The sequence below is a fragment of the Bradysia coprophila genome, assembly GCF_014529535.1.
Source record: "Bradysia coprophila strain Holo2 chromosome X unlocalized genomic scaffold, BU_Bcop_v1 contig_117, whole genome shotgun sequence".
NCBI classification, from domain to species: domain Eukaryota; kingdom Metazoa; phylum Arthropoda; class Insecta; order Diptera; family Sciaridae; genus Bradysia; species Bradysia coprophila.
The window spans coordinates 35655-62111 of record NW_023503292.1 but is presented as its reverse complement, the minus strand read 5'-3'; the positions used below and the strand labels follow the sequence as shown (position 1 = coordinate 62111).

The window sequence follows — 26457 nt, the reverse complement described above, 5'->3', positions numbered from 1 at the left end:
AAGATAGTGAATGTACGCCATTACGCTAATAATTTCTCGGTCGCAAGGTGGACTTTAATTTCGGTTTTTATATACATTCCGAATGGGTCTTTTAAAACGATTTTTCATGCCTTGGGCATTATTTTCAGAATTTTTCTCTCAGTTAAGGACCTCAGCATTTGTACACATTGTCACGGTTGGTTTGAAACGAGATTAAATAGGGACCGCCGACCACCAATATTTTTTTTTTCATATTTATAATGAGTGATGGACAAGAACATCACACAGGAAAAAATTAGCCCGAACCGCTGAGCTGTTTCTGAGAACCAGTGGATGCGCTACCACAAGCAGTCAGACACAGCCTGATCACAAATTTTAATGGGGATCGGTAGAGGGAACAATTCTAATATCTTCTGTGTAAAAAATATTGCTTTCGGTCATTTGCTCTCGGAGCAATAACTGTTGAAAGTCAAAATTTCACCATTTTCGAAGAGTAATATATCCCTGACAAAGTGACCGACCCAGCTAGTTAAGATTGATTCTAGACGCGGTTAGTAAGCTCTTTCGAATGACGAAAAAAAAATTGAAAAAGTTCTTTTATGGTACATTTTTAGAGAAGTTACTTTTTCCGCTACCCTCGGTGAAATTTGGCCACTTCTGTACCTTTCTGGTAGCCTTGTTTCAAACTTATTTGCCCCTAATATTATAGCCTGAGGAATAAGCTTTTCAACGTTACCAAACATGCCATACTTGATCCACAACAGGTACTGTTGATGATTCAGTTTTCAATCGAAGTCAGTCTACTCGAAAATCTGGAGCCCTCGAAAACGAAATTATTAAATTTAAAGATTTTTTTGAAAAGAAGTGGACTTTAATGACTCTTTGAGTCGGTACCATACATATAATTGAGTAAAAGACATTCAATTGTAATATTATCTTGAAATTTAATAATTTCGTTTTCGAGGGCTTCAGATTTGCGAGTAGAGTGACTTCGATTGAAAAACTGAATCATCAACAGTACTTGTTGGGGATCAAGTATAGCATGTTTGGTAACGTTGAAAAGCTTATTCCTCAGGCTATAATATTAGGGGCAAATAAGTTTGAAACAAGGCTACCAGAAAGGTACAGAAGTGGCCAAATTTCACCGAGGGTAGCGGAAAAAGTAACTTCTCTAAAAATGTACCATAAAAGAACTTTTTCAATTTTTTTTCCGTCATTCGAAAGAGCTTACTAACCGCGTCTAGAATCAATCTTAACTGGCTGGGTCGGTCACTTTGTCAGGGATATATTACTCTTCGAAAATGGTGAAATTTTGACTTTCAACAGTTATTGCTCCGAGAGCAAATGACCGAAAGCAATATTTTTTACACAGTATATCTTAGAATTTTTCCCTCTACCGATCCCCATTAAAATTTGTGATCAGGCTGTGTCTGACTGCTCGTGGTAGCGCATCCACTGGTTCTCAGAAACGGCTCAGGGGTTCGGGCTAATTTTTTCCTGTGTGATGTTCTTGTCCATCACTCATTATAAATATGAAAAAAAAATATTGGTGGTCGGCGGTCCCTATTTAATCTCGTTTCAAACCAACCGTGTTGTATACAGCATTGTAAGTTGGTTGATTTTAGGTACTTTCGTACAGGCTACAACTCGCGAAATTGCATAAAATCTACCGTCTCCACCACATAACTATTATTCGAATGTGTCCCATACGACGAATGACCGTTTTATAACGTTACCCGTAAGCATCAACAAAATTGATTTAAAAAAAATTATGATGTCGACAGTAAGCGCCACAAGCCGTTATATGTCATCTTCCATCCAAAATCGATTCTGTTCCGTCTTTAAGAAACACTTGCGGAAGGTCAACTAAATTTGCATTTTCGCACATTTCGGGAATATTGAATGCTCGTCGAAAGCAAATATCTACTTTTTTGGGTCCATTACAAATCCATTTTACATTTTCACACAGCGAGTTAGAAAAACGTATCGTGCCTGCGAATACGAAATTCGATTTTATCAGTTCGGGGTTGAAGTGCATTACGTATAAATTGATGGAATTTAATCTAATATTATGACAGAGTGAACACAAGAAAATTGTGATTTATCAATTGATTCAATTTTTATATCAAAACACACGACATGGAAATATATTATCATTACAATTACAACAATAATTAAACTACTATTGGCGGGGGGGTATGGTAATTAGTCTTCTTCAGAGCGACGAAAAATAACACAGAAATTGAGTATACTCGTGCTACCTCTCACTCTATATTTTCAACAAAACATTCCGTTATTTATTAATGTCCCCTATAATGTTTATAAAGGGTACCGTGCATTAATTATGTAAGGCAGTTACGGTAATAACCAAGAACTGGAAATGTTTGCGTTAATTAATGAAGAATCAATAAAATCTTCGTAATTTCTTTTTACGTTGAAGAAAATTACTTTCTCTCCACTAGACGTTTGTTGGCTACAACAAGACCATTACATGTTCTGCTACATTTGTTGTTTTGTTGCTTGTGTATACAACACAGTGACTGCTAAAGGAATATTAAGTACTTAAGTACAATAACTGATTTTTAGATTAATTTTTCACGGAAGAAGAAACCGATTGTGCCAAATTTAGTGTCGGCAAATTTTGCGTTTCGACGAAAGCATGCATTTTCGTTCTTATTTTAGCAAGTCATGAAAATACGATCTTCTCAAGTAGCAACAAGATGGACGTAATATACACAAAAATCTCAATGAATAGTATTTGTTTATCGAGAGGGTAGAAAATGGAAATTTCCAACAAGATCTACAATTTCCCATTTTCTACCCTATCGGTAAACACAATGCTTTTCATATGTGCTTGGTGTGATAAACAGTTTTCCCGCACGAAATAAAAACGTCTTCTTGTTAAAACAACACGAAAGTTGACCGTTCGGTGGAGAAAACGTCTACTTTCTTCCTTGTCAAAACAAGAGGGTAGAAAATAGAGATTTTCTTACCCGAACTGTCATCAGAGAAAGAATCAACAAAACGTCATTTTCTCATGGATTTTTGAGTGGCTAGAATATGGTTAGTCACACCGGGCATGTGAAAATAAAATTTTCAATCGTTTGTCCATGTTTTGAATTGCCATAGTATCCTTAAAGCGCACGAAGCAACGAATAAACATTGGAATTTCGCCTTTGAATTTGTAAATTGTATACAATATGAGAACTGAGTTTTGGTAAAATAATCCCACATCACACGCACACACACATAATAAACTTGTTGCAGTTGTTTGTAAAAGCAGTGATTGAAAACAGCTAGACCACAATTAGTAAATTTAGTGCGATAAAGAAAAGATTTACAACGACGACACACTCCTCTAACAACTTTATACATCCGAGAGTAATTGCTTACTTTACTATAATCTAATGCTGACAAACCATAAAATTAATTGTAGATTACGTCCTTATTTGAACAATTTAATTTTTACAGAATGCGACATTTGTATTCCGAATGTGGAAACAATTACGTACACATTACTTATCAATGGGACAAATGATGGAAATGGTCTTATGTGAAGTTTATCGATCTGAGGCAAAGCCAAGGACGGTAAACACACATAAACCATTTCCATCATTTGTCCCATTGATAATGGACGTACTTTATTCAAAAACTTGAAGCAAAGAATAACGTTTCTCCGTCGTAAGTAAAATGTCGCCTTACCTCTTTGTGTACAATATTGTACATGCTAATGAGATGTAAAGCGGACTTTACTTCACTGTTTGAAGCAGTGAAAGTACGCATGCTAATTGTTTGTAAATTTGTTGTTTTGGTTTTTTTTTATTACTTCACTCGCCCTCGGATCGTTCATGAAAACCTCACAGTTCACAAAACAACAAATTTACACGCAAATACAAAAAATGCTATTGCTCGCGAAGCCCTTCGGAAAGGACAGTTACAGTGAATATCATCAAGTAATGAATCATTTCCGTGCAGTCTTGGCGAGTAACGAGTCTTAAAGTTGAGCGAGACTTCATTGGTGTGTAAAATAAACAGACTACTGTCTCGTAGACATTCTCTCGAAGATTTAGAAGATTTTACATTTACTGTGAATTTATATAGCAATGTAAAAGACATCTAATGCGAATTTCACTTTAAATTTCGATGCAAAAGAACCGTTTGGTCGGTTTTTCGAAGTTGTCTGTCTTTTGCATTGGAATAGTTATTTGTTTGCTGAGGAGAGAAAATAGGAAATTACAACAAGAGTCGAGTCACTAGAGTATGACTCTTCCAGAGCGTTTTTCATATGTGTCGAGATGTGATTAACCGTTTTTCTCCGTGAAGCAAAAACATCAATTTTCATGTGTTGGGGCCGAAAATGAGGGAGTTTTGAGATTTTTCTCTGGTTTTCGACCCCTTTCATGAAAATTTTTTTTAGTATCTGTTTTGGACGATTGATTTTAGGCACTTTCGCATGTAGCCCTCACTTCGTTCTACCATTTTTGAAAACAAAAGCAAAGTTGACAGTTCGGGTGAAAAAATATCTACTTTCTCCCCTGTCAAAACAAGATGGGTGAAAATAGACAATTTCTCCCCCAAACTGTTATCAGAAAACGCGTCAACCAACAATCCTTTTCTCTTGCCACTTTAAAAATAAGTGTAATCACACGGCACATGTGAAAAACATACTTTGCATAGTGATTGTCTTTAGATATCATTTTTCTTAACCGCTTCCTAATATCAGACCCTAATGGATAATGGATAACAGATATGTCTGACGCATTATCTGACTTCCATACACGATCAGGAAATAAGCAAAAACTTTAAAGCTACATGTTTGGGAGAAGATGTTTTCATGGCTGTATTAGCATCAGCTTCGCCTCGGATAAATCTCACACTCAACTTTTCAACGTTATATTCCTTGTTATGCAAATTACTATTTTCTGATACGATCAATATTAAAAACCCAACCAAAATCAACCAGTCTACGACTACATTTTTCCTATCAATTTTCTGACGTAATTTAGTCTATAGTTACAGCCAACAGCTGACGAAACGTTTAATATGTACACTACTATTATTGGAAAAGAGGCTTTCATTCATGCCCGCTATGCATAACGTTCAGTTGTATAAATTTTCTTATAAGCTTATGTTCGGGGAGGAAAACATTCTTGAAATTTTCGAGAAAACAGTTTTTCGCAACTTTTAACAATAAAAAGTGGAAAATAATTCAAAGAAAAAAAATTTTTCTTCTAAAAGCTTTCGAAGCAAAACAAAAACGTTAAATCGCCTAGAACTTGCATAACAATACACCATGCGACTTTCACATCCTGTTGTTACATTTCGTATTAGTAGCGACACGACGGTGACACTACTATCAGACACGAAATCACTTTTTTTTGGTTGCACATTTTTTAAATCCCGAGGACATGGTCGAAGATTATCTATTTCAAGTAATTTGTAACTTCAGCCAATCGTGCATTTATGTGGCGTTATTGAATACTCTTTGCGTATTTATCGGCCGAAGATTTTTTATTGGACAGTATGAGTGAAATAGAGTAACTGTATACAATCCCCGGTGAATCGAAATAACCGTGCAAATTGCTTCACTTCGAGCTTATTTAGTAAAAGCAATATTGTTGAAGGTAAATTTGTTTTTACAACATCTGTATTTCTATTGCACACACACCAACTATCTCTCTTACTCTTTCTCAGAATTGTTCTCATTTGCAGCGTATGCGCTTATTTTACATGACCTGTCAAAGCTCTTTGTTGAATGTAAAATAATTCAGCTCTAATCAGTGTGAAAGAATAAACATTCTTTGAACCCATAGCGATTGAAAAAAATGAAACGACAAAGAGCAAGCGCTTTTGAATTACAATTCAATACATCGTCCAATATGCATTTTAATTAAACATTGTTGTGATGGTTTTTTGAGGACATCGGAGAGTAAGTGGTGAGGTTGTTTTTGCATTGAATTCTGCTGATGTTTACCTAGTTGTTTGAACTTGATACAGACGAACCCAAGGATGGAAAATTTACATATCTTTGATGCTCGGAAAAGTGTTATTCACCCTGAATAAAATCTGCATATGGAAGCAAACATTGTGTCTGTTTTCGTTGAACTTTTATGGTAATGGTAAGATTTCGGAATACAGAAAAACCTTTTTTCCTTTGCATTGTTATTCAAACGATGTGTGACGTCAATTCGCTGCTTTCGCTTCCACTTTTTTTTATCAATTAAGCCCACATACAAAGTACAAACTGATATAAGAAGTAAAGAAGGAAGGGTAGTATTGAACTCGTCTGCTTTCCACAACTCAATTGTGTTGCCACTGTGCAGAGTTCAAAACTCAACCGCAAACAGATTTGAATACCGATTGTCAGATTTGCCTGATTTTGTTATCGTAACAAAAACGGATGAATCGGTTCAAAAGGGAAGTAAAGTGTTGAGCTTTCGAATGACTCAGCGGAAAAGCAATGTTGCGGAATGTTGCCGATCTTCGACAAATACTAGAATCACGAGCAGCGAAACGAGTATTGTAATGATCCAGCACAAAAACCCTTGTGGGTTATTAAGGCAGATTTCAATATTGTTATTGTTATAGTGTTTGTTGAGAAGTATTCAGTATAAAAAAAAACAGCAAAGCAGGACTTGGCGAAATGAGTCAATCCTATATATCTATGAGGAAGGTACCAATGAAAGTCTAGAACAGGTATGGTCGATCGGCGAAGTCGTCTTAAACGCACTCACATTTTATGTCAAAATAATATGAAAATGAGTGCGTTTAAGTACGAAAATCAAATTTTTATGTCCTCAGGGCGGACAATAGACCATACCTGTTTTACACTTTCATTGGAAGGTACTACGAATCTGTCCGTAGATTTTTTACATTTCTGAAAGCTTTTTTTTTTTGTTAACTTGTAGATATGTAGGGGACGTCAGTGAAATTTAGATAAGAATTTGTAGCTCAATTTATTTTTTTTCACAAAAAATTACTTCTTTCCACAAAAAAAAAGAATTGTACCTAAACACAGTTATTTTGTACACAGAAACCAATTTTTTGTACAGTTTGATTTTGTACACAAAAAACAATATTTTATACACAAGAAATAAAATGAAAGCAAAATAAAATGATTATCTTATTGATTTTGTACACAGACACCACGGTTTGTGCATCGAAGGATCATTTTTTGTACAAAAAAAAAAGATTTGTACATAATGAAGATACGGAGCGGTAGATTCAGTATTTTTCATACCGCGCGATAGAATCAGTATTTTCAGTGTATGACGCGAAAAAGTTCACATTTTCCTTTTACGAAATATCACGGGTACATTTCGGTGAAGAAAAAAAAACCTTTTTGTGTACAAAATCATCATTTCTATGTACAAGAGGCCTGCGTACAATTTTTTTTTGTGTACAGAAGTAATTTTTTGTGTACAAAATTATCCTCAAATTGCTTCAGCTGTTTTGCAACTTGTCCACTCATACCACTCATACTAACAAAAGTACTTAAGGCCAGTTCATACTCGCATACATTTTTGCGATATATGCGACCATGAACTGGCCTTAAACTTGTTTATACGCGTGAAAAAAATTGGCCTTCCCTGTTGTATGATTGGAGTGGTCGGTTCTGCGGACCTTGATCTGGAACAGCCTCATTGATTTTTAGCCACATATCTTACCCGATTTACTCGATTTCCCGGTATCTAAAGAATTCTTCTAAAAATTTCCCCGTATCCAGGATACCCCCGGATAGCGTGAATTTCCACACGCAATCAAAAACTGAAAATTGTCGAGTAGCCATTCTAACCTTTACCAAAAAACAGCTTTAAGGCCAGATTAGGGCGTTGTGCATCGCAAATGTTTAAATTGCGTTTAAAGCAACATGACCTTAAGATATTTTAGAAAATAGACCATGTCAAACGTCGGTCACATGAAAGTCAATTTTTTACTTTTAACAGATTTTTTTTCATTTTAGTATGGTAGCGTAGACTGCAGAGTAAAAATAACAAAGAACCGGACGAAAATGTTTTTAAATTTTTTTTAATGAAAATAAGGAAGGCCTAATGTGCCACTACTTGGAAATTTTCAGTTTTTAATTTTTTGCCACCTAAATCATAGTAGGAGTAGTAGTTTTTCGGAGTATATGAACCGCTAGAATTTTTTGTAAACCAGTCTTTTTCGTGTTCCGCAGAATCGACCAGCCATACTCCATAAATTTCACCAACATGATATAAATGTTTGTATATGTCAAAAGAAAGGACTTATATTTATGAAAAGACATTTTGGAGTTGAAAGAAAACGTCAAAAATATTTAACTACAACCAAAACTACATTTTATATTGAGCTACACAAATAAACAATAAATTACTGGTGTTCTAACGAATAAAATTTAGTTCAAAAGTTAAATATTCTTCTTTTTGGTGAGTGTATGTGTGGGTGTATAATATATACGTATGTATTGGATAAATGATTATATTTATATAGAATAAAAGAGAGCACAACCAATGGCAAAATAGAGAGATTTTGTTTTTTTTGTTTTTGTTTGTCTTTCATATTCTTACGGATTTTTCAAATTAGCATCATGAACTCCAGTTGCAGTGGAGGTTAATTTAGGGTCTTCCGTTGTGGCCGGCAGAGATACCTCTGGTGATGGCATATCGCCCCTGTAAATCACTACACTGAGAAAAATATAAAAAAAAACAAATCAAAATCAAAACGCCGAGCAAAATAAAATCAATCAAAAGGAACAAATTGTTTCAGTTTTCATATTCAGTTTCTTTCGGTTCAACTTGACTCAAAGTCAAAAAAAAGACAAACTATTTTTTAATCAATAGACCAAAGGGGTTGAAACCGGTAATTATGCGTTCGTCTGGTTTATTAACGATTAAAAACGAAAAAGAAATCAGATTAGAGACTAACCTGTAGGGAGTATCGCTGAGATTACTCTGGCTGTGCGAATGTGGCACCTTACTCGCCCCATCTTTCATGCAAGCAGATACAGCAAGCTCATGAGCTGAACCGGATAAACTTCGGTCACTACCTCGTCGCCGCGACAAATTACCAGATGGTGGAGCCATGCTGGGACCGGGAACCTTTAATTGGAATTTAATTTTATTTTTAACTGCCTCTATTCCCACGCACCCTCTTCTCCTCTTCCTCTCTATCCCTATCTTTGGTTTCTCTGCAATGATAAGCTAACACACCGTATCGCATTGTTTGTGTGCTTTCGAAAGCTTTGAGCTTCTTTTGGATTCCATTGCGAAAATGGAATATTTCGGTGGAATACAAAAGAAGCATAAAGCTCTTTAAAAGCAAAGGCACAAATTCGATGCCGTGTTTTGGCTTAACACGGCAGATCTCTTACCTGTGTCAATAAAGCTTGTATTGGCGGTGCTGTGCTGCTCTTCTTTTTCGGCACACCGAATCCAAAGAAACGCTTTTTATGTGATGGTTGAATTCCGGTTGCTAACAAAGATTTATAATGTTCCGATCGTACGAATCGCGGGTAACAGTCTTTTTTCAATAACAGCGCGTAGATGTGCTCAGCAGCCGCATCAAATGTAAAACGACATGGTGACTTAAGGCCCTGCTGCACTTTTTCCATAGTTTTGCCGTCAATGTTAATCTCACAGGGTGCGCCTGGCTCCAAGAATTCTCTGTGGAAATAAATGGAGGTTGGTGCCGGTTTGAATGTAAAGGCAGGGAATGTGTTAATTACTCATAAATTTCTTTCACTTTTCTCGGAATCTGTGAATGAGCCGAACGTCTTAAGTCGTTCACAGCAATCCAGAAGCGAATATTCTCGTGCGAATACTCCTTCCGCAAATAAGCTGTAAATTCTTGCAATCCAGTCGGATCGGAAACCAATTCTTCAATTGATATCGCCCATCGTTTGACACGTTTCTCGGTCGGTATATCGACAATGGTGTTATTCAGTTGCCAAAATGTGATATCATCCGTGACCCATGGATTTGACGGTAAAACCGATTGAATGAAGAAATCGTAATCGGAAAAGGTTTCACAATACGATATTAGGCTTTCGCATGCTTGGCTCATTTTCATTCGAGTACGACCCAGCGAACTTTTCAAATAATCGACTTCTCTCTGTAGATCTTCTGGAGTTCGTTTTCGTGGTTTCCCTTGCCGATCTCTTGACGGTACCGGACATGGTTCTAATGGTGTAAATTGTCCAGGTGGTGGACGATGAACTCGCCAAAAGGCACGTTCCTGAAATAATTGTTATGCATCATATGGGACCGGTTCTTAAAGTCTCTCGAGAACGAGATTGAGTCATGGGCTGGGACCATTTTTGGGAAACCATATAATTAGATTTTTCCTTTATTTTCCCAAAAAGGAGTCCCTGATTCATAAGGTCATCAAATCTGTGCTGAGTGGAGAGGCTATAGTTTTTCTCACCTGTGAATCTCCAATAATTTTATCGCCTTTCTTTCGGTCCTTCGACAGTTTTAACTCTTCACCCGATTGCAGTGTGACTAACGGCCACTTTGCCCGTAAATTTTTATTTAAGCTAGCCAAAGCTTCCACTTCATATTCTTCCAGTCCATGGCGCTGTTTGTTGCGTAATGTGCGTTTGGTTAAATAAATAGCATATTCAAGGTTGTCAGGCGCCTTGCATTGCCAAGGCCAATAATAACGTGCTTGAAATCGGTATAAGGACGAGTCATCTTTCACAACGAGACTTTTGTTGTCGTTCACAGGAAAGAAGTAACCATGAAGACATAACTGATTAGCAATACTTAGAGCTTCGGATTCTTCAATGGTCAATCGTTCCATCATCCATTCAATTAAATCATAGCCTATTGATTGGGTATGTTTAGTTTATCAGTAATTGACTTAGGTCATTTAAGGGATGTAAAAATAATTGGGTTACCCATAAATGCCGAAGGTATTGAAGTGAGGAAAAGTTTTTGACTTCGAACAGGAACACCAATTTCTTCGTGCTGCATTTCAGTAACTAAACGCTCCATCTGTTTACAAATTTTTTTTTTTTTTAAATTTTTCTTACAGAACTGACAGTACGGATGCAAACCTTGTCAAATGCCATAGGACGTGATAATTTTTCTGTTATGCTATGATCGCCCACCGAAATCTTCCCGCTATAATTAGTTAAGCTTTGATTAGAATGACTACTATCTCTATCTGGCGGTTCGCCAGGGGGCTCCATGGCCACCAGGATAGACTTAATCGTCTCCTGGGGCACTAAATTATATTTTTAAATCCTTAACCGAATTCCATTGTATGTTTTCTATTTATAAATATTGCTATATTGGATGCGAGGGGAAAAAGAAAAGAAATTGTCAGAACCAGAATGAATGCCGGATATCTCTATTCGACCGATACTTACAATACTCCATTGGTGAATTTGTGTTTTATAGTTTTGAATGTTAAGTAAATTGTTAATCTTCGATTGCTCGAAGAAACAGTTGTGAGTAGAAAATAGGGGCTTTAACCGATACAGAACGATTTCTGTTTGATGCGGTTGCCCCTGGCCCATTTCGACGTCACTCCCACATACGATCTGAAAAAGTAATGAAAAAAAAATCAATTCGATTCAGAACACTCACTAAAAGCAGGGTAAATTAAGAGCAATGGTCCCTTCGCGTAGCTTACATTTAGGCATAAATTTACGCCATCTGCAAAGGTTTCTCCAAGTGGGATAAGTTATCACCCACAAACTAATTTTTCCTTTGAAAGTAACACATTGTTGCGTGCCTTAATGGTTTTACTTTTTCAAAAACATATTTTGCTGCAGAGAAATCATCAAAAAACGAATATTTTTCAGCCTACAAATTTGCAAAAGGACCATTGCTCATGATCAATAATGAAGTATAGGATTTAATAACGAGCTGTAAAGCAATTCAAATGGTCGGTATGTAAGACTATACTGGCCTTCAAATAACCGATACACTCAGAATCGATCATTTTAATTGGAATTTACTTTAATATGAATATATTCGTTGGATCGTGTAATTTAAAGTGTTTGTACTCTCTCTGGGTGGCGGGACATTTCCACACCGTCAATATCGTCAGGAACGATATTATCGTTTTTTTGGATGATACTATCGTCTAAAAAACGATACTATCGTCTAAAAAACGATAATATCCAGAACGTCCAGAACGATATTATCGTCCCAAAAATTATCGACCAGGACGATAATATCGTCCAAAATAACGATAAATTTGTTCAGAAAAAGAAAATAACGATAATATCGTCCAGCGGATATTTTCATCCAGGACGATATTATCGTCAAAAAAACGATATTATCGTTTTTTGAACGATAATGTCGTTTTTTAGACGATAGTATCATCAAAAAAACGATTGTATCGTCCAAAAAAACGATATTATCGTTTAAAAACGATATTATCGTTTTTTTAAACGATAATATCGTCAAGAAAACGATAATATCGTCAAGAAAACGATAATATCGTCAAGAAAACGATAATATCGTCCTGAAAATATTTTAAAATTTATAATTTTAGACGATATTATCGTCCTGGATACTATCATTTTTTGGACGATACTATAGTCTAAAAAACGATACTATCGTCCAAAAAACGATACTATCGTTTTTTAGACGATACTATCGTCTAAAAAACGATAATATCGTTTCTGACGATATTGACCGTGTAGTTGCGACATTCATCTCTCTCTGATACGAAAGGATTGATCAGAATTTTCCTATATTTTTTCAAAAAATTTTGTTTGGAAAACTTTGGAAAACTTCTATGAAAATGTGCGAAAATTGTGGAAAATTTGCGAAAATTTAATGAAAATGTAGGAAACTATAAGAAATTATGGGAAAATTCAGAAAAATATGAGAAAATTCGGGAGTATAGTTCCTAAATATAAACTTTTTAAATTAAAATTTACTAAAAATAAAAGATAAAATTCTAGATTTTTATATTTTTTTTTGTAGGTATGTCCTGACTCCTTAACAGCAATCGAGGCAGCCGAAATTCAGCGAGCCGCAATTATCTTCAGTGTACATAAACGGAACGATAATCACTCAGTGTTGCGCTTTACTATCAAGATAATTTTATACCGATTGACTTCTTGTAAGCTAAAGTAATGACTAGAAACTGGTCTCTCAAACAGAAAATGTGATGGAAATATTCATATTTCTACTTTCCGATGATGACCATCCAAATAAACACATATTTTCCCTACGACAAACGCGACTTTTCGTGTTTCATACTTATATAATGGCAATTAATAAGCGAGTCTGCAAATATATCAACAATGCGCATTTAATTTGTCAAACAATAAAACATTGTTTTCGTTATTGCGACTTTTAGAATGGTAAAAATTAAAATTTATTTTCACACGACACAATAGAGCGGATGAAATGAGACATAAATTGGTCGTATATAGGCAAAACAAAAACAAAATTGAAATGAAAAATATTTTTTTTTGTTTATTTTTGTTCTTGTCTGGGTCACTTACAGTGAAAATATTTATAAAAAATAAAATTCACATTTATACTGCACGTGATCACAGAACAGATCTCTTTGCATACTGCTACATGTGAATAGTTTATTAGAATAGTTTTCGTATTGCATAAAGAAACTCCTAGCCCGACATAGACACGTGAGGCAGTTGTTTACTTGCCGGAAAGTCAGGATCTTACAACAGTTATTATTGTAACAAAGGAAAAAATATGTTTTTAGCACACGTGCGACTCCGTCACATGTTCCCTATAAAATCTCATTTTATGCTAAGAAAAAAATTACTGTCGGCGCCTCTGAAACATATCACTCATTTCAGTTCTTCAAACAAGTGCTTATACTGGTTTATACGTATCAACGTGGTAGTGGTAAAACCAAAAGTAGTTTGTATAAGTGAACATTGTGGACCAGCTGAAAGACAGCTGAAATGACTGACTTATTTTAGAGTCGCCCAATTTATTTGATGGCAAGGGGCTGAGTCAATTAAAACACTTTTTTTATTTTGAATTGCACTTAATCTTTATTTATTCACTTAACCGGTTAACATTGCGTATTGGCAATGGACTATTAGAATATCTACGATTAGGTGTTACATAGAAAGCTAATGAAGGAAAAATCGTCTTGCCCAGCCGCGGATTTGAACACGGGACCTCTCCATTCACGCCGTAAGTGCGGACGAAATTCAAAATGGAAAGTGCAGAGGTCTTTCTAACGTAGCGTCATTTTCATACAAGGAAGCGTTGAAATAACTATTTAGGTTCACTTTTTCATCGAATCGTTCACTTAAAATTCAAATTTTAGGCACACTTACGGCGTGAATTATGAGTCGAGAGCCACGGGTTCAGAGGCTGATAACTGTGCAAGATATTACTTGGACATTTTCTTACGTATTAAACTTTTTCATGTGTCGAGGCCGAAAATGATGGAATTTTGAGATTTTTCTCTGGTTTTCGACCCCTTACATGAATTTTTTCTTGAGTATCTGTTTTGGACGATTGATTTTAGGCACTTTCGCATGTACAACTCGCGAAATTGCCTAAAAAAGTCGTCCAAAACGGTGACGGGTATTATCGCCCAGGGAATTATCGCCCAGACAGATTTTTTCAAAAATTAATTGGTATTATCACCCGGGGAATTATCGCCCAGGAACTATCGCCCAGCTCGATGGGAATTATCACCCGGGGAATTTTCGCCCAGGAATTATCACCCAGCTCGATAGGAATTATCACCCAGGGAACTATCACCCAGGAATTATCACCCAGACTAACTGGGAACTTTCACTCGGGGAATTATCGCCCAGGAATTATCACCCAGCTATCTGATAATTATTCCCCAGCTAGTTAAAGCTGAGGAATTACGGCGCAGTAAATTTAGAATTATCACCCAGCTATTTGAAATTGGGGAATTATTGCCCAGTGAATTTGGAATTATCACCCAGCTATCTGAGATTGAGGAATTATCGCCCAGAAATTTATGTTAAGTATTACCGAGTCAGCAGTAACTTTTCAACTATGTTAAAAGATTTATCACATTTTCGATATACACAATACACATCTTTTACTCCTATTAATTTGGTAAAACATTATCTATAGTAGAGAAAGATAACTTCCTCAGTGTGTAAACTTTAATGCGAATTTACGTCTGATCTAATCAATTGTGCACCTTCTTGTGTTAATCTCATTCGACCTAATCGATTGTGCATCGTCTTAGGGGAATGCACATTTGATTCAATCGATTCACCTAAGACGATGCACAATCGATTGAATGAAACATTTAGGTTAACTAATTGTGCATCAACTTAGAAGCACCTACAATTAGTCTAGCAAATTGTGCATCATCTTAGAGGCATCTACAATTAGTCTAGCAAATTGTGCATCATCTTAAATGGATGCACATTTAGTCTAACTAATTGTGCATCAACCTAGAGGCATCTACAATTAGTCTGGCAAATTGTGCATCATCTTAAATGGATGCACATTTAGTCTAACTAATTGTGCATCAACTTAGAGGCATCTACAATTAGTCTGGCAAATTGTGCATCATCTTAAATGGATGCACATTTAGTCTAACTAATTGTGCATCAACTTAGAAGCATCTACAATTAGTCTAACTAATTGTGCATCAACTTAGAGGCACCTACAATTAGTCTAACTAATTGTGCATCAACTTAGAGGCATCTACAATTAGTCCAGCAAATTGTGCATCATCTTAAATGGATGCACATTTAGTCTAACTAATTGTGCATCAACTTAGAGGCATCTACAATTAGTCTGGCAAATTGTGCATCATCTTAAATGGATGCACATTTAGTTTAACTAATTGTGCATCAACTTAGAAGCACCTACAATTAGTCTAGCAAATTGTGCATCATCTTAAATGGATGCACATTTAGTCTAACTAATTGTGCATCAACTTAGAAGCATCTACAATTAATCTAGCTAATTGTGCATCAACTTAGAGGCATCTACAATTAGTCCAGCAAATTGTGCATCATCTTAAATGGATGCACATTTAGTCTAACTAATTGTGCATCAACTTAGAGGCATCTACAATTAGTCTGGCAAATTGTGCATCATCTTAAATGGATGCACATTTAGTTTAACTAATTGTGCATCAACTTAGAAGCACCTACAATTAGTCTAGCAAATTGTGCATCATCTTAAATGGATGCACATTTAGTCTAACTAATTGTGCATCAACCTAGAGGCATCTACAATTAGTCTGGCAAATTGTGCATCATCTTAAATGGATGCACATTTAGTCTAACTAATTGTGCATCAACTTAGAAGCATCTACAATTAATCTAGCTAATTGTGCATCAACTTAGAGGCATCTACAATTAGTCTAGCAAATTGTGCATCATCTTAAATGGATGCACATTTAGTCTAACTAATTGTGCATCAACCTAGAGGCATCTACAATTAGTCTGGCAAATTGTGCATCATCTTAAATGGATGCACATTTAGTCTAACTAATTGTGCATCAACTTAGAGGCATCTACAATTAGTCTGGCAAATTGTGCATCATCTTAAATGGATGCACATTTAGTCTAACTAATTGTGCATCAACTTAGAAGCATCTACAATTAGTCTAACTAATTGTGCATCAACTTAGAGGCACCTACAATTAGTCTAACTAATTGTGCATCAACCTAGAGGCATCTACAATTAGTCTGGCAAATTGTGCATCATCTTAAATGGATGCACATTTAGTCTAACTAATTGTGCATCAACTTAGAGGCATCTACAATTAGACTGGCAAATTGTGCATCATCTTAAATGGATGCACATTTAGTCTAACTAATTGTGCATCAACTTAGAGGCATCTACAATTAGTCTGGCAAATTGTGCATCATCTTAAATGGATGCACATTTAGTTTAACTAATTGTGCATCAACTTAGAAGCACCTACAATTAGTCTAGCAAATTGTGCATCATCTTAAATGGATGCACATTTAGTCTAACTAATTGTGCATCAACTTAGAAGCATCTACAATTAATCTAGTTAATTGTGCATCAACTTAGAGGCATCTACAATTAGTCTGGCAAATTGTGCATCATCTTAAATGGATGCACATTTAGTTTAACTAATTGTGCATCAACTTAGAAGCACCTACAATTAGTCCAGCAAATTGTGCATCATCTTAAATGGATGCACATTTAGTCTAACTAATTGTGCATCAACTTAGAGGCATCTACAATTAGTCTTGCAAATTTTGCATCATCTTAAATGGATGCACATTTAGTCTAACTAATTGTGCATCAACTTAGAAGCATCTACAATTAGTCTAACTAATTGTGCATCAACTTAGAGGCATCTACAATTAGTCCAGCAAATTGTGCATCATCTTAAATGGATGCACATTTAGTCTAACTAATTGTGCATCAACTTAGAGGCATCTACAATTAGTCTAACTAATTGTGCATCAACTTAGAAGTATCGTAAAAAGATGAATTCTGTAGGAACGAACTACGCTCCTTTTCGTTGCATTTCGTAAAAGGATGAATTCCCTAACATGTAAACTGCAGTGCTTGTAGATGCCTCTAAGTTGATGCACAATTAGTTAGACTAAATGTGCATCCGTTTAAGATGATGCACAATTTGCTAAGATTGATTGTAGATGCCTCTAAGTAGATGCACAATTAGTTAGACTAAATGTGCATCCGTTTAAGATGATGCACAATTTGCTAGACTGATTGTAGATGCCTCTAAGTTGATGCACAATTAGTTAGACTAAATGTGCATCCGTTTAAGATGATACACAATTTGCTAGACTAATTGTAGATGACTCTATGTTGATGCACAATTTGTTAGACTAAATGTGCATCCGTTTAAGATGATGCACAATTTGCTAGACTAATTGTAGGTGCTTCTAAGTTGATGCACAATTAGTTAGACTAATTGTAGGTGCTTCTAAGTTGATGCACAATTAGTTAAACTTAATGTGCATCCATTTAAGATGATGCACAATTTGCTAGACTAATTGTAGGTGCTTCTAAGTTGATGCACAATTAGTTAAACTAAATGTGCATCCATTTAAGATGATGCACAATTTGCTGGACTAATTGTAGATGCCTCTAAGTTGATGCACAATTAGTTAGACTAATTGTAGATGCTTCTAAGTTGATGCACGATTAGTTAAACTAAATGTGCATCCATTTAAGATGATGTACAATTTGCTAGACTAATTGTAGGTGCTTCTAAGTTGATGCACAATTAGTTAAACTTAATGTGCATCCATTTAAGATGATGCACAATTTGCTGGACTAATTGTAGGTGCTTCTAAGTTGATGCACAATTAGTTAGACTAATTGTAGATGCCTCTAAGTTGATGCACAATTAGTTAGACTAAATGTGCCTCCATTTAAGATGATGCACAATTTGCTAGACTAGGTGCTTCTAAGTTGATGCACAATTAGTTAACCTAAATGTTTCATTCAATCGATTGTGCATCGTCTTAGGTGAATCGATTGAATCAAATGTGCATTCCCCTAAGACGATGCACAATCGATTAGGTCGAATGAGATTAACACAAGAAGGTGCACAATTGATTAGATCAGACGTAAATTCGCATTAAAGTTTACACACTGAGGAAGTTATCTTTCTCTACTATAGATAATGTTTTACCAAATTAATAGGAGTAAAAGATGTGTATATCGAAAATGTGATAAATCTTTTAACATAGTTGAAAAGTTATTGCTGACTCGGTAATACTTTGAACACAAATTTCTGGGCGATAATTCCTCAATTTCAGTTAGCTGGGTGATAATTCCAAGTTCACTGGGCGATAATTCCTCAATCTCAGATAGCTGGGTGATAATTCCAAATTCACTGGGCGATAATTCCTCAATTTCAAATAGCTGGGTGATAATTCTAAATTTACTGGGCCGTAATTCCTCACCTTTAACTAGCTGGGGAATAATTACCAGATAGCTGGGTGATAATTCCTGGACGATAATTCCCCGGGTGAAAGTTCCCACTTAGTCTGGGTGATAATTCCTGGGTGATAGTTCCCTGGGTGATAATTCCTATCGAGCTGGGTGATAATTCCTGGGCGAGAATTCCCCGGGTGATAATTCCCATCGAGCTGGGTGATAGTTCCTGGCGATAATTCCCCGGGTGATAATACCAATTAATTTTTGAAAAAATCTGTCTGGGCGATAATTCCCTGGGCGATAATTCTGGTCGCCTGCCCGAATACAAAGGAAAGCATAAGAGGTGAGTTTCTTTGAATTTTTTCGGTGAATTTTTGTGATAAAATTTTACATACATTTTCAGGAAACTGTCCTGTCATTTCCCAATGACAAGCCTTTATTAGTTTTATTAGGTCTCAGACTCTGTATATGTCAAATAACTTGCCAACCGAATCAACAAGCATTTCGAAATTGTAAAAATTAATTTTTCCTCAGAATTGCCAATTAAAATAGCAAAAGGCTCAGAACATTCTTTAATCATTTGAATACATAGATTCATATCCAATATAATCCAAACCGTACATCTAATTTGCGTCAACACAACTTTATTTTAATGTACACAGCACTAGTTTACTCTCCATAATATTCAAGGGATTATTTTTAACACATTAAATTATACCAGAACAAAATGTAATACATAAATATACTGATGACAGGTTATTTTGAAAGGATTTACCATATATATGTGTAAACATTTTGTAATAAATCGCATATTAAGGACCGTACAAATTAGAACGATTTACATGTCATCTTACCGTAAAATTGTGCGCATTTCATGTTTATTATATAGATATTGTTTCCAAAACAACATCTTTACGCTTTAATTTATTCAAAATTGCTCGATATACAATATTAATGTTATCCTTGAGTATTTAAACACTGTTGTGGGTCATAACACTTTAAGTAAACATTAAATGATTTTGAATTAAGCAGAATTATGCGGAAAAAAAGTTCGATTTTTGTTTATTATTTTATTTACTATATTGGTTCCAATATAGTACATAGCTTTGCAATAACCGCGCTTTTGCCGCCTCTCACTTCTACCAAATATATTTATTATCTTAATTTGACCGAAAAGCAAAAATTCATTTGATCCGCTCTTTCCGTATGTTATTAAATATATTCTAGCATCAATAAAACCGTATTTGTAAACAGGATTTTTTTTGCTACAGAAAATACGAAGAAAAAACTTCTCAGTTACCGTCAGAGACAGGAAGTAAGATATGGATAATAATTTAAAAAGATATATAAACAAACAAACAAAAGCTCTCCGCTTGTGACGGATCAATGTAAGAACGATTTAAAGATTTTTTTACTAGAAAATATTTATGGTAACTGCTAGGCCTGCAATGGCGAATGTTAAGAGTGCACGATTCTATTTATGGATAATGGATTCGGCAGCTTTAGAGTGCTTTTTGCTTTAGAATGTAGCGCCAGAGCATATAATACAGTTTAATCCATCAAAATAATTGCAATGAATTATTGAAGATTTGGTGTTTTCTCTCGTTCCTGTTAAGTTCCACAAATTTGACATCTATAGCATAAATTGTATGACATACACAGCGCTAAATATGCGTGAAACATGAAAAAGAATTTTTGATCCAAACATGATATGAAATAACATCTTCACAGCGCAGGAGTCATTTTTTCATTTTTTCACCTCAGCTGAAACGTCGGGAGACTGTTGTAAAAAACGTTGTGTTGACCCTCGGGAAAAGGGTGTGAATTTCATTTTCTAGTGTGACTTATGCAACACCCTCGAAATGAAATTTCCAACCTTTTTCCCTCGGTAACATATAACTATTTCACAACACTGTCATCAGGAACAAAATGCCATGAGAAAATGATATTTTGTTGACGCTTTGTCAGTTGACAGTTCTGGTGAGAATATAGCTATTTTGTTCCCTCTTTTTTGTGACGGGGGAGGAAACAGACATTGTATCCTCCTGAACTGTCAACTTTTGTTTTTGTTATAAAACAAATTGATATGTTCGTTGGAGAAAAAAGGTTAATCACACCTGCACATATGAAAAACGCTCAGATTGTGTGAATAAACATTGATCAAGACTATATTAGTCCTTTGTGTCAAAATGAAAAATTCAGATTTTCGACAAAAACACTTTCATGAAAAAGACAGCTGCTTCGATTATAGTGATTCCTAAATTGCAAAAATGTGTGGAATATAAATATATTAAGAAAGAAACAAGTTTCTAATGAAGTTTGTTCAGTTCTTGTTTGACTTTAAAGAAAGAAATTCAAACGCTACAGCTACTGTTATCAACAATAATTCGTTTGAACGCTCAGTAAGTATTAAAAATCAATAAATGCTAAATTTAAAACCAGAAAACTATTCAAACTAAATTGCAGTCAACGAACCATTTAGCTAATTTATGCCACTTATTACGAACTACAAGTGGCGTAGAGAGTGAAATGATGATACAAGTACTGCACTTAACCCAGATATATGCATAAAAGAAATTACAAATGTGGAGATTTTTTTTTCATTCAAATTAAATGAATCTACTTGTGTCAGACCTAGAGTGAAATCGCCGCATTGTCAATATCCCGAAATTTATGGACACGAGTAAAACAATCTGACCATTTCAAGAGTTGATCACACACAGTAAGATGAACCTAGACCTAACTCCTTTAGGGATTGACCGTATGCAATCTAATCTTTCTTCGAATTAAAATTGAATCCCTCAAGAATTAATTTCATTTATTCAATTCGATCTGGTAAAATTTGGATAAATTAAATTTCCTACGTTACCTGCCGAGATTTGAACTGAGCCGTTGGGCTCTTAATTCAGTCGAAGTTTATTTCGAGCCGTTGTTACAGAAAAAAAAATCCCAGCTAGGAAATACTTTCTTTAATACCTAACCGTTCCTTGGGGTATCAGTTAAGGTCAGTCGTGGCTTGACAGCATTCCTTTTATTGCTTAAGATAATTGCCATTCTCAGAAATGACAACATTGACTAAAACGACAAACGTTGGTGGTGTTATACGACCCTAACTACCAGTGATAATGTTAATCTCCTTATGCCCTTTACATCGACATTATACTCCAATGAAGCATAAACCATTTTTAAATCAATTTACTAAGTGCACTGAGAGTACTATTAAAACAGTGGTGGGAGCTTAATCTCTGTGTGAAGCGGAAACATGTTGTATAATGTATCAGAGAAAGTTATACTAAAAATTTGCGCTTTTTTGCATTTTTCACTTTCTTCGTCGTCATAAATATTAAATGGTGTACATGGTTATTTACACGACATGTTAATCTCCCAGAGTAGCTGTCTGTTTTGCTTAAGGAAAATCCTTGGCGGTTTAGGTTCGTGTACATACACAGATATGTATTGTATATATATATATGTAGCCTCTAAGCTGTAATGTTTACGTAGCAGAAGATAATGTTTATTTGAACGTTATGGAAAACGTTTTCTTGTTCCTTTTGGTCAGATCTCGCATTACACACCACCTGTTTTTCTTTTTTTAAATACACGTTCATTCGAATTAAACAAACAAGATTATAATTTGATTCAGATTTTCTTTGATTTTAAGTTAATAGTTTATTGATTGTATTATATTCGTTGAGAGTTATATGGAACAAAAAATGTTCTCTTTTCACTTGATAGATCTGATTCACTAGGAGGTGTTTATCTACTTCAATCGTATACTCGGAGTAGTTTTATTACAAACGATTTTAAGTGTTTCACATTTGAAATACGTTTCACTTGCTGGGAATCGGTTATTTTTAAACTTTAAATTTCTAACTAAATTTTTGATGATTTTTAGTGGATTTTGAAAGAATTTGTTGAGAATTTTGAACGAATTTGAGGATTTTGTACGTTTGTCTGCCAGACGATGATGTCCAAATATTTTTGGGGAAAAAATTGTGATACTTTAGGAATCTTTTTCAAAAAATAAGTCCTGCTAGAATATGAAAAACCATTTATGCACCACTTTGACCGCACCCACTGTACTGTGTTCATTTAGTCGTTATATTTGTTGATCGCCAACATTTAAGTCGTTGGATGAAACACATACATTTTCTTCCAACTGCTGCAAAGTAACTGACGAAAGTAACGTTCTCATCGCAATAAGTCTGTGACAAGATGGACAACGTCCACAAAATCATTTTACACGATAGTTGACGCACATTAGTATCTTCACCGTCACTAATATAAATGTAGGAAGGACATACCGCCAAAAGTTTAACATTTCTATGATCATACAGTCAGAGGAAGAGACTTTTCAGCATGAATTTGCTTCAGCTGTGTTTAGTTGATCCACACATACAATTCAAAACTGTTTACACTTGTTTATGGTGGTGGTGGTAGTAGTTAAACCAAAACTGTATAAAGACGCATAAACAGTTTTGATTGTTTGTCTGGATCAGCTGAAAAATAGATGAAGCAAACTCATGCTGAAATTTCACTGCCTCTAACTGTAGATTATACACTGGATTTGTGTTGCCCCAGTCTAGAAAAGTTAAAGTTCTAAATCTGAATTTTATGCTAAAACAAAAAGAATAAACATTAACTGGCACGATATACCCAGTCCAACCTTTATATAATAAGCAGCTACAAAAATTGAAGTTTCCTGATTTGGAAGGCACATAGACACGCTGCTAATATCCACATTGAAACGGAAAATTATTCAATTCGTCGAACAAAAAATACGAATGGATTCATAAAAGAAACAGAACGCAGCAGTCATTTCATATAATATTTATCCTAACAACCAATTCAGTACATTAGATTTCTAAGAAGGAAAGGGAACAAACCTAGAATTTTTTTTTGTGATCGATAGTACCTACATAACAACGGCAGCGCCGCAATACGTACAGAACCTTTGAACCCTAATACATTAAATCCATTTTAAATCATTTCTCGTGAATCCATCGTGTTACGTATAGAATTAACTTTGTTTTATTTCGGAATTGGAGTAATAAAATAACCAAAAAAAAGGAAGGAAAAGCAGGGAAACGTGCCATACGTATTCATGCATTCGAACCGTTGTACATTTTATTTTCTCACGCCAAAAACTGTTATACTCATAAAGTTAGTACACGACACACACATAGTGTTATCTTTATCGTTTCAATCTCTGTGAGGTTATGTTTGACAATTAAAATTGGAAGTAGTTCCATCATGTCACATTTTTTGTGTGACCATCTATCGTAATAGCACGTCCTTTGAATGTATCACTCATACTTTCTGTATGACTTTGTAACAACAGCGATACGGCTGTCCTTACTTTGGCAATAGATTTACCATGTTTCATGTGTGCGTTGCGTTCTGACTAACCTTATTTTCTCCACACAAAAGGCCATGACAAAATGATGTTTTGTTGACGCTTTGTCTGATGACAGTTTGGTGAAGAAAATATACATTTTCTACCCAAAACTGTCACCTCTGGACACTGTGTTCACCTCTGGAATAAAACAATAAATTCAAACTCGAGCGATTCGCTACTTTCTAACATCGGTAAACAAAAGCTATTACGACTTCACAAGAAAACTTTTAATTTACTCACAGAAATAGTACCCGAAAAGACTTGTTTCAAACTCACACTTTAACATCGTTTATTGCCCTCCTGTAATTTTTTGCAATCATGTCCCTTTTTTATAAATTGGGCTTTTCTGTTTTTCGTAGCTCAAGCTCAAGCTTCAAGCACTAATATAGAAAAACTATGTATAGTTTTAGCATTTCGCACCTTTTTAGACCCGTACGAAGTACTGGGGTCTTATAGGTTTACGCATACGTTTGTAACACGTCGAATTGGACTCCCTGAGTAAGTGGTAACCTATTGTGGTTGTACATAGGTGCCAAATCAGTGAAAAAAAATGTCCGTCTGTCTGCACGATAACTTGAGTAAAACACATCCGATTTCTAAAATTCTTTTTTTCCCGTTTGGTAATGTCAAAAGACAGGCTAAGTTCGAAGATGAGTGATTTTGGATGGACCCCTCCCGAGCTGTGGCCCAATAAGTGCTTTACGGTTTTCCGAAGATATCTCCGGACATTTAAACGCTACACTTGTAAGTCAAATAAATGGTATTTACAATACCGATCGACAAAAAAAAGTTTATGGAAATCGGATGACCGACTCGTGAGTCAGACCCCTTGGTATGAACTAGGTAAAGGGCGCCAAGCAGTTTTTGCTTATAGGGCGCCCAAATTTGAACATATTTCGTTTACTTTCGCTTTATTAGATAGGTATTGACTGTACCAATCAGAGATTATTTTTTTTAATTAGGTTCACCGGAGCGTGAGCTAGGTCTTGTAACCGAATTTCATGATTTTTTTTTTTCAATTTTAGTAAAATTGAAATATTGCGGGAAAATGGTACTTAGAGAGTTTCTGTTAACGTAGAAGGAATTGGTTATGTGTGTAGGGTGGACAATGGACATCTATATATAACTAAATACAGCTATATTGAGCTATATACCGGCATATAGAGCTATATAATAGCATATTCATCTGTGAAATGTTTATTTATAGTAAAATATAGGTAATTATGGCGCTATATAGCTGTTTAAATAGGAATGTATGAAATTTGACTTCCAAAGGGGCTGTTGATATTGGCTCCGGAAATTTATTTGTATGTAATAACAAGGCAAAGAGTGGATAATGTAAGTGATTTAAAAGGGCTTTTCAGTAGAGAAGAAAATGAGTTAAGAGAAATGAAGAGTTTCACATTAAAGGCTTTTGAAACGAACAGGTGTTTCGCACGGGTCGGCCTTAGCTATGTTTTTTTTGTATCTAATGACTTTATTGGGTGAAGAAATTGAAATTTAACCAACACGGTCAATGTTACAAGTTTTGATAGGGCACCGCAAATAATCTTGAAAATTCATCTTGATATCTTCGTGGTAAATTAGCGCACCCATTTCTTCTCTACCAGATTTGAAAATGTTTAATGTGAAAGAAATCCTTGAAACGGCCGTAGGCCGGAAAATCCCATCTTCGCTTCTGATAAATGCCTGCCAAATTTCATTGTGATCCGGTCAATTTCGCTTTTCAATGGTAATCCAAGACGATTCGCAAATGCAAAACATCCAAGCTTGATTTATGGTCACTTTAAGCTAATTCTACTTTGATGTTAAAATTTTGACGACTAGTTTTTCCAAAGGCTACTAAAAGTTTTTTTTTCGCGCCGAGTCGCAATGGTTATTTTCTTACCTAGGGAAGCTAACAGAACGGAGCGATGGCCTTCGAATTACTCGAGTTGGAATTTTCTATTTTAATCCAGAGGTGAACACAACGTTTTTCATTTGTTCAAGGAGTGATTAACCGTTTTTCTCCAATGAACAAAACATCACTCAAAGCAAAAACAAAGTTCGGGGAGGGGAGAAAAGCAGTTGTTCATGCCACCGAGTGATAAATGCTTTGTTAGGCACTAAATGCTCGGCTCGGCTGGCAACACTGCAAACGTCAACAAGTGTTTTGTTTCTGTGTCTGAAAATAATTATACTTTCTGTAGTCAGAACTGACCAGAAAAACGTTTCTGTTGGCTAAATCTTGGTTATGAAGTGCCATGGTCG

The 26457-nt window shown here is 35.3% G+C and overlaps 1 protein-coding gene across 2 annotated transcripts in view; it reads right to left on the bottom strand.

The window, feature by feature from the left end:
- LOC119067016 (regulator of G-protein signaling 9) overlaps positions 1–26457 on the bottom strand; it is a 41246-nt gene that overhangs the window by 5778 nt on the left and 9011 nt on the right. The window contains exons 2-9 of one of the 2 annotated variants that reach the window (XM_037169741.1): positions 11333–11506; positions 11018–11249; positions 10859–10955; positions 10384–10784; positions 9686–10194; positions 9332–9623; positions 8887–9059; positions 8529–8645 (exon numbers count right to left, since the gene is read on the bottom strand). In XM_037169741.1, coding sequence (XP_037025636.1) covers positions 8529–8645; positions 8887–9059; positions 9332–9623; positions 9686–10194; positions 10384–10784; positions 10859–10955; positions 11018–11152 — 1724 coding nt within the window. In that variant the 5' untranslated portion in view covers positions 11153–11249; positions 11333–11506. The remainder of the gene's footprint in view (positions 1–8528; positions 8646–8886; positions 9060–9331; positions 9624–9685; positions 10195–10383; positions 10785–10858; positions 10956–11017; positions 11250–11332; positions 11507–26457) is intronic. The other variant, XM_037169743.1, reaches the window with a different exon arrangement.